Genomic DNA, 11,864 nt, shown 5'->3' on the forward strand with positions numbered 1-11,864 from the left:
GAGACTGTCCCAGCTGGCCCTCCCAACATGTGCACACAGAAACTGCGGGAACACTCTGTTCAGACGGCATGGCTCCCACAAACAGAAAAACAATCCCGGGAGACGGAGCTGCGAGGTCTGAATGTCATTTATTGACAGCAGTTTACACACTGGCTTTCTCCCCAGGCCCAGGCCGTGCCTTCAAAGCGCAGGCACCGCGCCCTGGAGGAGGGGAGCAGAGCCAGGAGCACAGAACACAGGGCCCTGGCAGGCACGTCCAGCCCTGCCCGCCCGGCAGGATGCAATCCTTCACGTTGGAATTCCGTCGGGCATTTGAGACCCACGTGGGGTGGAGAGGAAGTCTTCCCGGGACTCAGCTCGGGCCAGGCCTCCGCTCCCATGAGCCGAGTCCGCCTCAGCTGCAGCAGCCCTGGGGGGGGGGGTGCACACATCCAGCCCACCCACCTGCACAGGCGGACCCTCCCATCCACGCCGAGCGCACACCTGCTTCCGCTGGCCCCACGTGAGAGACAATCAGCCTTATGGGGAGAGACAGACCACTTCCTGACCCGCCCGGCCCCTCGGCTGGGGCTGCGCAGGAATGGCCGGAAAGCGGAGGCCTGAGTGCTCGGCTCGGCGAGTGGCGTCTTCGCACCCTGGTAGACGTGGGGCTGCAGGCTACCGGTTCCCTCAGCCGACCACTGAGCTCCCCAGCCCATCGCGCACGACCCTCCCTTTCTTCGGCCACGGCCACGGCCCGGGCTGGAGCTCCGCAGCCCGGAGCCGGGGTCCGCTGGTCCGCACAGGCACTGGCAGTGGTGGGGAGGGAGGTGGGTGAAGAAAGGGGGTGGGAATGAGAACAGAAGAGTTTCGACTGATAAGAGTAACTAGAGATCTGAAGTGATTTTACTTTTATTTCCTCCACGTTAAGCCAATCATGAAATCTCACAGTGATTCTGGGGCGGGGGCGGAAGGAGCGCGCTGTTAGGATCCTCGGGGCCGGGCCCCGGCCGGCGGGCAGGGCAGGCCTCACTGGGGAAGCTGCAGGAGCACCGACTGCCCGGCCGGCAGGTAGGTGATGTTCCGAGAGCGGGACAGCTGGTAGGCGATGTCCTCGGCGGCTTCCAGCTTGCGCAGCTCGATCAGCCCGTCGCCCGCCGTGGCGAGCGAGTTTGCGATCAGCTCGGCGGCTTTGGAATCGCCCTCCGCAGAGATGATGGCTGCCTTCTTCTGCTGCTCGGCCTGAGGCAGGAGGTGGGGAGAGACCAAGGTCACATGAAGGCCCAGGCTGGGCACCCTCACTGATTCCCCAAGGAACTCTGGGTATTTGCCGCCTCCTCCTCCTCCTCTGGATGGGGTCAACAAGCACTGAGCCACCAGTCCCCTCCTGTCCTGGACCACCTACTCATCACTTTAGGGATACACTGTCAGCTGCATGAACAGCTGTCTTTTTCCAAAGTTCTCATCATTATTAATAGCAATCTAGTCCGGCCATGCTGCTCTGAGCCGGAGCATCCCAGGCCCAGGAACAGGAGAGAAAGGTAGAATCAATGCTCAGGCTCCTCTTTCCCTCCAGTCCCAGGTCACAGCGACTTTCACCAAAACCAGCGTCGCTGAGCCGGAGAAGCAGGCGTGTGTGGCGCTCCTTAGAGCTGCCAGGCACCCAGGCACCAGGATGAGGTCCCCTGGGCCTGCCGTTCTCCTATCAACAGGACTCTGTCTGCAATGCATGACCAATAGAATGAACACAACTTGGAAACTTCTAGGCTGTGACTATTCACTCGACAAATGTTTACGAAGCACCTAGTACCTCCAGGCACATGTCTCAGACTCCGGAGGCAGGCGTTTATTTAAGTAAAAAAAAAAAAAGTTCCTGCTCATAGTTTACATTCTCTGAAATTAAATGTTTGCCACTCATATGTTCCGCTTCTCCCTCATTTCAAGGCCTAAGGGGTGTTGGATTAGAACAACGATTTTCAACCCTTTTCATCTCATGACACACATAAACTAACCACTCAAATTCTATGGCACACCTAAAAATGTATTTTTTGGTATCTGACAAAAAAGAAAAAAAGAAAAAAAAGGTATAATTTTGATCCACTTACACCAGATGGCTATTGTGTTGGCTGTCGCCATTTTCTTATTTGACAATCTAAGGGAAAAGAGGTCAGGGCCCTGACTAAACAGCCAGGCAATGTGTGTTTTAGACTCTGCGGCACGCCGCTCGGAGACGGCTGGTTTAGAACGCCAACGCCGGAGAACGAGAGGTGGGAAGAATGAAATACACCTTTGCAGGGACCAGGAAGGCCGGGCTGGGATGCAAATACGCTGTGTCCCACCACACTCCGACACATCTGGACGGACTTAGCGTTTAAACAAACCCGGTGTCGATGGAGCATCTGGTGCAACATTTGATCCTTTTCCCTGTCAGCTTTCACTGAGCAACTACGGTTAATAATGACCTCTCAGCAAAGCTGAAAATATTCCAGGAGAAAAACATTTTTATTTGTAGAAAGTGTGTTTGATCTTAGGGAAGTGGAGGAAAAAAAAACGGCCCTTGGGTGACTGGGGAGCATAACTTGACTTATCCCTGACCAGCCCCCAAAGACCCCGGAGCCAACTGCGGGAGCACGGTCCCTTCAAGCCCTTCCAGCGATCCCGGAAGGAGAGATGACAGGCGATCAATTTCCAGGCCACCCAGCAAATGGGCCGAGCACAGGAGGAGGGGAGGGGAGGGGGGCTCCTGCCATCTGGCCAAACGCTCACCTTTTCCACCACGAACCTGGCCCGTTCCGCTTCCTGCTGGGCCACCTGTTTGGCTTCTACTGCTTCTGTGAACTCCTTCCCGAAGGTCAGATGCGTCTGGAGGGAGAGGGAGCGCAGATGAGGCGGTGTAATTGCTCTGACAGTGTGGCTGGAGGCCCCCGCGGCCGCCGGAGGGAATGGCTCTAGCAGCTGGAGTCTTCGCGAGGCCAATCCCCCTTCCACCTCCACAGCCGCGTCCAAACTCCGTGACACCCGAGCCCTTGGCTGCCCACTGCTCCGCACACCACGCCATCACCCTCAGGGCGACCCTCTCACGTGGAAAACGGCCCCCGGGCACGGGAGGGATCTACTCTACTGACGGCCTCCCTAGAGAAGGAGGCCCATTCCCCCGTGACCAGTGCTCTGCGAAGGCCCTTCAGGGCCCCCGGGAAGCCAGGTGGAGCCCCCGAGCGGGAGGATGCAGATGGTTCTCAGGGACTCGAGAGCCAGCTGCTCTGCCTTATGGGCTAACCAGCCCCCTTCCTCTCAGGCCCCTCCGCCACCGAACAGGAAGAGGCCGGGAGACCGTGGATCGCACATCAGGGTGTTCCCTGTGTGAGTGCTTCTGGGAAAGGGCTTAAAGAGGGAAGGCAGCTAAAGCCATTGCTTAGGAAGAAGGCTTAAAATTCGGATTATCCAGATATTTCCTAAGAACATAAATAACAGACTTGGCTGAAGGGACTGTCTCTACTGATCGTGCAAACAGAGGGAACAGGTCTCAGAATGCCTAATGATGAGTCTAGAAATGATTAGTAGCATTGGTTTTGCTATCAAATTCTACTGCTTTTATTTCCTCCTCCACGCTCCCAACCTCTGCTTTTCTTAAGCATAAGTAACTCAACTTTCCTCCTGGAGAGTCCATCCTAGACTCACTGCCTTCCTCAACTGTTAGCACTCCTGACTCTTACGCTGCAGCTGCTCTACTCTGCCTGCTCCGTTTCTGGACTCTTGGTCAACGTTTGGGGAGGAAAATGCAATCCTGAGAGATGAGAAATGAAATGTGCAATTAAGGAATAAATTTTCTTTCTGAAAGGGCCAGCTGAGGGCAGCAAAATTCCCCATGAAATCTAATTTTCCTCTCACACCTCTTAGATATGGTTTCTTGTGGTCAGCCCACATTTCCCCAGAATGGAGCATGTGGTTAAAGTTTCACAAAAGGCCAAGCTTCTTCTTGGGTTTTTACTGAGCGTTTTCTCACAGCCGAGGTGCCCAGGTTAACAGTAAGTGGGAGGAATTAGCAGTCAGAGGAGCCAAATGGCTGCAGCCTGGAAACTTGCCAGTAGAGGGAGCCCACGGGCCCCTCCACGTCGGGCAATGGATGCCAGGTGGGGCTGGGCGGAGCCGGGCCCTGCCGTGAGCCCGGGTGTTGGAGTGTGATGTTTGAACAGCTGCACAGATGCTGAGGGGGAAGTGGTGCTTTTGCCTAGTGATGCACAGGAGAACCAAACAGGAAACACTACCTCACTACTTGAACAAATCACTCCAAGTGGTTTTTCCCACGAATCTAGAAACATGACCCTCCCCCTCGCCTCCTCCATCTGAAATGCTATCCCGCCTGTATTGCTTTCTGCCTGCATTGCTTTCCGTCTGACGTACGGCGTTGAGCGTGTATAAATACACAGACACGCAGTCTCAGGCCTCGGGGCCGGCCCTCACACCCACACCGGCTGTGGGGAGCAGGACCCTTCCCTGACACCCTATCGCCTTTCACTGGGGTTCCCGGGGCTCACGTCACTGCGCCTCAGGCCCTGGGCGCCGGGAAGTTCCTACGCCGGGCTGGGAGGTCTGGGCTGGGGAGAAAGCCCATCTGAGTGCTCTCCGGTCTCACCCGGCAGCTTCCTCCTGTGCCCACGGTCCACAAGGCAGCTTCCGGGGGGGCTCACACAGCCCGTCGGTTTGGGACGGTGAAAAGCTCGTGGTTAGGTTACCCCGTGGGCAGCGCCACAAGTCAAAGGAAAAGTGTGTGGCCAGGGTGAGGGCAAGAAGTTCCCATGCTTTCAAGCCTCACGCCTAGGAACATGGAAGGCGGGACCTGACTGCGTCTCCCCGGAAACGGACGCGCCGGCCCTCCCCGCAGGCTCCGCCAGGACCTTACCAGGGACACGTCGTCCAGGATGAGCCCGAAGGTGGCGGCTCGCTCCGTGAGGTCGTCGCTCACCTGCCTGGAGACCAGCTCCCTCTGGGTGATGAGTTCTCCGGCGTCAAAGCGAGCCTGGTTCCGGGGGAGGGCACAGCAGCCGGTCAGGATAACGGGGAGCGGAAAAGGCACCGGGAAACTACCAGCCGCACCCGCCCCGCCCGCCCCTCGGGGATCTCCGGGCCGCACGCCGCCCACGCACCACCACGGACTTGAGGATCTCGGTGGTGATGGACGGCAGCACGCGCTCGTCGTAGTCCTCCCCGATGCTGGTGAAGATGCGGGGCAGCTGGCTGGCCACCGGGCGGAAGAGGATGCGCAGGGTGATGTTGACGTTCTGTAAATCTTCGGGCAGGGAGGGGGAAAATGCTGAGTTAAACATAAAACTCACAGTGGCCTCCTAGGGGACCTCCTACCCCCAACTTCCTACAAATAATAAGCAGAGTTGCTAATCCTAGGGGCACGGAGCAAAGGGGTCTGGGTTTCCTGGTAGAGAACCCAGCAGAGCACTCTTAAAGGCGCCTGGTGACAAGGGCTTTTCCGTGCGTCCCGAAGGCCCCGGATATAAGCAGCAGGTGCTATGGGCTGTGTGGAACACAGAGTGCTTCAGAAAACAGGGCCAAGCTGAGAATTCTAGGGCGAGGCCTGTCCGAGGCCTGGTGCCCGTGACCCAGGCCGGGAGCGTGCTTTGGGGGGGTTACCGGGGGCTCAGCAGAAATAGTCTACTTTGGACCGAACCAACAGTTCAAAGGCCTGGGCCGCAGTCCCACTCCGCTGGTTACTAATTACCCGACTTCGCTAAGCTTCAGCCAACCTCAACTTAGTTCTCTAGGAACAGGGGTGGTTTCATCTGACTTCCAGGCACGTTGAAGGAAACGGACAGAGAAGACACACGAACGCGCAGTCAAACGCAACAGATGTAAGAGGCAGAATCATCGGCAGCCCACCTCTCCTTACCCGGGCAGAGGCCCAGGGAGGGAAACACAGCTGCCCGACACGCAGGGCCTGCGCAGAGCTGACGCGCGGTCACAGCTGGCTTGCAGTCAACAAGAATATGGACCACGCGCCCCTGGTCTCTGGAAGTCCCTACCACATGTTTGGAAGCTAGGTACACGAAGTATCCTAAACAGCAGCAAACAGCTGAGGAAGAAAGCCCCAAGAGGTGGGAAGCTGAGACCTAGGCTTTTAAGTTCAAGCTCGATGTATGCTTCTCGCTAAACCCCACCGACCTCTGGTTTCCTCTGTGGTAGAGCCAAGCCAGGCCCTCCCCGGAGGCTCCTTCCTCTCCCGGGCCAGGAGCTAGGGACAGAGGAGGCCCTACCGACTTACCCTCCATCCTCTGCCCGACACGCCGCTCTCTCTAAACCCCAGCTCGGATGGAAGCTCCTCACAGGAGCCTGGCCACCACCGGTGGCCTCTCTGCTCCCGGTGCACCGCATAACCTTGGCTCCAGGACTCACTACGCTGCACCTGTCTGTCCACATCTCTGTCCCCCCAGCCACAGACCGGAGGCCCCTGCCTTAGTCATCTAGCCCAGCCCCTACCCAGAACAAAGCCGGGCCCGGTCACAGTGAGCACACATCAGCCGAGGAGGCATCGAGTGTGACCCTCTCTCTCCTCCTGCCGTGTGGAAGCCTGGCTGCTGTGCTGGCACCTGCTACTCCCCTCACGGCCTGAGCACCTCTACGAATGGGATGGGGGAGAACAGGGATAGCAATTCGTTTTAGGCTCCGCCTGCATAGCCCGTGGCGTGTCGGACACCAGGGAAGTGGGCCTCCGCTTGAGAGAGAACGCTGGAGGCCAGCACTGCCGCACAGAGGCCTTGGCACGTCAGGCGAAGGGTGAGCCGCTAGATGGGATTGTAGAGTGATTCTGGGGAACAAGAACCAAAGGGAAGGGTCAACGGAGGGAGCAAGGGCACCTTCCAATTTCTCTCAAATTGGATCACAATGTCACTCTTGAAACCGGTCTTTGCGTGTTTCTTTAAATGCGTGCAGTTGCCTGTGTGTGTGCCCGAAGTATATGTATTTCTTGCTGTGAATCAGGTACGCTCTCCGGGGAAAAGACGCTAGGAATTCCTACGTGAAGTTCACCCTCTCTGGCTCCCACAGCAGCACCCCTCCCCCCTCCCCCGGACCTGCAGGCGGCTCACCTTTGCTCCCGGTGATGACTGGCACGTTGCGGGGCCGGGAGCGGCAGTCGAAGATGATGGGCTTCTGCACCCAGGGGATGAGGAAGTGCGTCCCCTCGCCCACCACGATGTCCTGCACGCCGCGGAACCGGTCGAAGATGACCGCTCTGTGCCCGGCGTCCACTAGGGAGGAGGAGAGCCAAGGGTCAGGGAATTCCTCTCACCCGTTCACCGAGAGCCGCGGCCTGGGAAGGGTCTCGGTGCGTTCTGTTCATGTATTAATCTGCCCTCTCCTGCTCCACCTTCTGGCACTTCTGGTCTCCAGAGGCTTCTAAAAGCTACAGATCTAAGCGATCACTTCCTGCCCCACGTGTCTCCCCAAGCACCTTGCTAACGGGGCCGCGGCATCCTCTCTCCTTGAAACAACTGGCTGCGGGCTTCCTGATGAACCACCCATCCCCAACCCCCATTCATGCATTTCCAGAAACCACCTCCCCAACTTCTTCCTAAAACTCCCGTCTTCACTGTCATCACAGTTCAACCTGGTCCCAAGTTTACCTCGGTTTCCCAGGGGCAGCAACCCCGCTATGAGAACCCTAACATCCAGAAGGTCCCTCTTTCTTTCCAAAAGCTTCTTTTTCCCTAAGGTTTTGAGGGGTTGGAGAGCTGTCTTGTTGAGAAACTCGTGATGATGATCACTGTCTAACTATTCAGGGATGAATGGCCAAAAAGATCAGAATGGCCCTAGCTGGTGCCCAGTGGTTAGAGCATCGGCCCACGAACTGAACAGTTGTGGGTTCAATTCTGGTCAAGGGCACCTACCCTACTTGCATGATCAACCCCCAGTGCCCCAGGGGCACATGCAGGAGGCAACCAATCAAACTCTCTCTTTCTCTCTCTCTCCCCCTCCACTCTCTCTAAAGATCAATGGAGAAAATATCCTCAGGTTAGGATTCATAAAACACAGACACTGACCAAACAACAACAAACCGAAAAGATCAGAGGGGAAAGCTGTGCCATGGAAGCCAAGCAGGCTCTCGTGACCCGCTGCTTTATGGTCACCATCGTTGGTCCGAATGTCCCCGCTCTGAAATTAACCCTCCTCTTGTCAGACACCACCTCTGTCACTCAGTTTGTGGTCGGCAAACTGCGGCACATGAGCCACATGCGGCTCTTTGGCCCCTTAAGTGTGGCTCTTCCACTTAATACCACCGCCTGGGCTAGTCTATGTTGAAGAAGTGGCGTTAGAAGAAGTTTAAGTTTAAAAAACTTGGCTCTCAAAAGAAATCTCCCATCGTTGTCCTGCTGGTATTTGGCTCTGTGGACGAATGAGTTTGCCGACCACCAACCTAGTCCAATCCCATTGCTGGAGCAGCGAGGAAGCTGTGCGGTGCCTCAGGGCTGCCGGCGGAGCGGGAGAACAGCCCGCTCAGCCCCTGCCACCCTGTCCACAGCTGGCAGCGCCTCTCCAAGGCACGTTCTCCGCAGGGACCCCGCTGCAGCAGCTCCTGCTCAGCACAAGGCCACCACGGGCTGACAGCCCCTGCTGGTCTTCCCGCCGGCGGAAGAGAACAGGTGAGCTCTCCGTTCCAGCGAGACAGCGACATCCTGGCCGTCCGCTGAGGCGTCTGGGGGTGCAGCACCCCTTCACAGGAACTAGCAGCTGGAAACATCCAACCAGCGGCCGGACGGGGAGGCTGCCTGGGAACAAAGGCTCCGAGAGGCCCTCTGGCTAAAGGACCGGGCTCTGACCACAACGGGACCACGTGGTGTGGGACGGCAGCGGGTGAGCCGTCTCGGTCACCCACACATTCGCGTTCGGCAGCGTTGCCACTGGGGTGTCCCGTGGGCGGTGCCGACCAACAGAGACCCTCCAGCACAGGAGCCTCACCATTGTACAAGGCCGAGTTCACCACGCCTCCCGCCACGGCCAGGGCCAGGCCAAACTTGCCGATGGATTCAAACAGCTTGGCAGCCATGTCTCCTTCTGCTGGGCCCGCTCACACCTGAGAGGGTAAACACAGCACAAGTGAAACGACTCGCTCCCCAAACCCTCAGAGAGCGCTCTCTGCCACACAACATTCCCTTCTCAAGCTGGCGACCGACTCTCCATTCCTGGAGAATGGACGCACCAACTCCTCTGCTTTCTTCTTCTTCTTCTTCTTTCTAAAATATATTTTATTGATTTTTTACAGAGAGGAAGAGAGAGGGATAGAGAGTTAGAAACATCGATGAGAGAGAATCATTGATCAGCTGCCTCCTGCACACCCCCCACTGGGGATGTGCCTGCAACCAAGGTACATGCCCTTGACCGGAATCGAACCTGGGACCCTTCAGTCCGCAGGCCGACGCTCTATCCACTGAGCCAAACCGGTTTCGGCTGCCTTTTTGTTCTTCCGCCACTTTAAGAAGAGGGGACTGGAGCACTCGGTTAACACATGGGACTGAGGCAGGTGCTCGGTGCCCACAGGGAACTTGGCACCACGGTAAACCACCCTCCCTCTTCCGGACAAACAGACCCCCCAAGAGGCTGTGTGGCTGGTTCTGTGCAATTTTGGTTTAGGAAAATAACTCAGTGAGACAGGCCTGTAAGCGAGGGCAAGAGAAATAGGGAAACTGAGGAAGGCAGCTAAACAAATAGAGCAATTTGCAAGATAGAGAAGGCCACCTCCCTAGAAATAACATCTAGGCCTCAGTTGTATTTCAGCTCCAGATCCTGAAAAGCAGCAAAACCAGGTGGGTGATACCAGGACCAGCTGCAATGACTAAGGACCCCCTGCCCTGACACTGACCAATCAGTGACCACCACCATCCTGAAGGAGCACACCTAGAAAACGGATGCATATTCTGTGAAAACCCTCCCCTGATAACTTCCCCTAAGATACTTGCCTGCAAGAGAGAAATAAAAGCCTCAAGACAAAGGGCCCAGTGCACGCTTCCTTCTGGGGAGCAGCCCCGCCATTCCCTCTCTGCTCTTCTTCCCCCCACAGGCATGCATCTTCTAAACCCTAGAGCAGTGTTTCCCAAACTTTTTATATATGTGTACCCCTTCTACACATATATTTTCGTAACGCTGAGTATCCCTCGCACTCATGAGAACGTAGAATTACGTGCAGCTAAGCACGGTGCAGTGCATATCCCCACCAAACTCCGGTGCAGCGTGTACCCCTGGGGGGACGCGTACTACACTTTGGGAAACACTGCCCTAGAGGACCCCACAAGGCTTGCAACCAGGGGAGCAATGGGCAGTGGCCCCTCTTCCCAGGCTCACCCCTGAACCTGATCCCAGACCCCCTTTCCCTGCCTGACTTCCCAGGGCAGCCCAGTCTAGGCTCTCCTGTTGCTTCTTCTAAGCTAAGCCCTTTCCCATTCTGCTGTCCCAGCTTTAATAAACGTTCCCTCATAGTCACCTGAACTCATGCTGGGAAATTTTTTCTGCACAAAATCAAGAACCCACACAGTATGGGCTGGCCCTAGGCAGACTGGCCAGGGGTCAGGTCCTCTTTCCGGTAACAAAAGAGTGTGCCACATAGTGAGTCCCACAGCACAAAATAGCGATCGCTAACCTTTATATCGGAAGGTCTTCTAGCGGCAATTTATTTAACCCTCATACCAACCCCTATGAAGTAGATTATTACAGATGAGGAAACTGAGGCACGCCGTGAAGTTACATGAGGAGCCCAGGATCACAAAGCATGAAGTGGCAGAACCAGGATTGGGACCTACAGGTCGAATTCTAGAAGGCACAGCTCAACTCCCCACCATATGGCTTTTCAACAGCAGGTATTAAGAATGACCTATAATAGCCCTAGCTGGTTTGGCTCAGTGGATAGAGCGTCGGCTTGGGGACTGAAGGGTCCCAGGTTCGATTCCGGTCAAGGGCATGTACCTTGGTTGCAGGGTGTGTAGGAGGCAGCTGATCAATGCTTCTCTCTCATCGATGTTTCTAACTTTCTATCCCTCTCTTCCTCTCTGTAAAAAACCAATAAAATATATTTTAAAAAAAGAAAAGAATGACCTGTTTGACATAACATTCTGGAACCAACATAACAACGAGTAAGTGGGCAGGTGGGGCTGGGCCGGTGGCGGGAGCACACCGGACCTAACAGAAGCCACTCCCAGCACTAACTTCTCAGCGCTCCGCCCCGTGGTCGCCATCCACTTCGGTCCCAAACCTCCCTCTGTCCCTCCAGGCCAAAGCCCCTGAGCCTACCCTGGTCGCTCCTCGGGCATTTGACTATGCCTTCCCCAACGCCAGGACGCCCAGCCCTGAGCGCTCAGCCTTTCCACTTCGTACGGCTTCTGGATTTTTCCTCACCCTGCCCCCATACACACCTCCCTTACTCCACGCCAACTCCTGGCTCGTCCTGGGCGCCCCCCGCACCCCCGTCCCGCGGGGCGGGCCCACGCACACACGCCGCTCCCCCGAAGTGCACACGGGAGTGCAGAGAGGGACTGCCGCGTTGCCCGGAAGCGGACCACAGCCGTACCCCTCCATTCTCACCTGCTTCTACTCTGACCTCCACAAGGCTTCCCCAGCCACACATACTGCGCACGCGCCGGGCAGCTCCTCCTCTTCCCCGCCCTCCTTCCAAGATCCGCGCCTCCGATTGGCCGGGAATGGCGCTGTGCATTCTGGGAAGGGTGGCTTTCCGCCTCGTCCTGGCTTCTGGGCTCTTAACAGATGAACTACAATTCCCAAGAAGCCATGCAACGGCTGACCCACGCTGGAAAAACCTTTTCTCTTTTCGCGTTAACCGTCCAGAGGCTGCCGCAACGCCTTTTGGGGGCTGTAGTTTCTTGGGGGATAAA

General features: G+C 56.6%; 1 protein-coding gene across 3 annotated transcripts; it reads right to left on the reverse strand.

Moving 5' to 3' along the window:
- Positions 1–875: 875 nt before the first annotated feature.
- PHB1 (prohibitin 1) lies at positions 876–11,664 on the reverse strand. Of its 3 annotated transcripts, XM_084863622.1 has the most exons (8): positions 11,557–11,599; positions 10,942–11,024; positions 8,944–9,058; positions 7,074–7,235; positions 5,124–5,266; positions 4,880–4,996; positions 2,746–2,841; positions 876–1,221 (listed from the first exon to the last, which is right to left on the reverse strand). In XM_084863622.1, exons 3-8 carry the CDS (start codon positions 9,029–9,031, stop codon positions 1,009–1,011), a joined length of 819 nt encoding a protein of 272 aa, XP_084719748.1. In that variant the 5' UTR covers positions 9,032–9,058; positions 10,942–11,024; positions 11,557–11,599; the 3' UTR covers positions 876–1,008. The 3 variants fall into 3 exon arrangements, with proteins under 3 accessions (XP_084719748.1, XP_084719747.1, XP_084719749.1); XM_084863621.1 differs by lacking the exon at positions 10,942–11,024 and having other exon boundaries at positions 11,557–11,664; XM_084863623.1 differs by lacking the exon at positions 10,942–11,024 and having other exon boundaries at positions 11,388–11,569.
- Positions 11,665–11,864: the final 200 nt, after the last annotated feature.

This window comes from Pipistrellus hanaki, assembly GCF_964339955.1.
Source record: "Pipistrellus hanaki genome assembly, chromosome: 16".
Taxonomy (NCBI): Eukaryota; Metazoa; Chordata; class Mammalia; order Chiroptera; family Vespertilionidae; genus Pipistrellus; species Pipistrellus hanaki.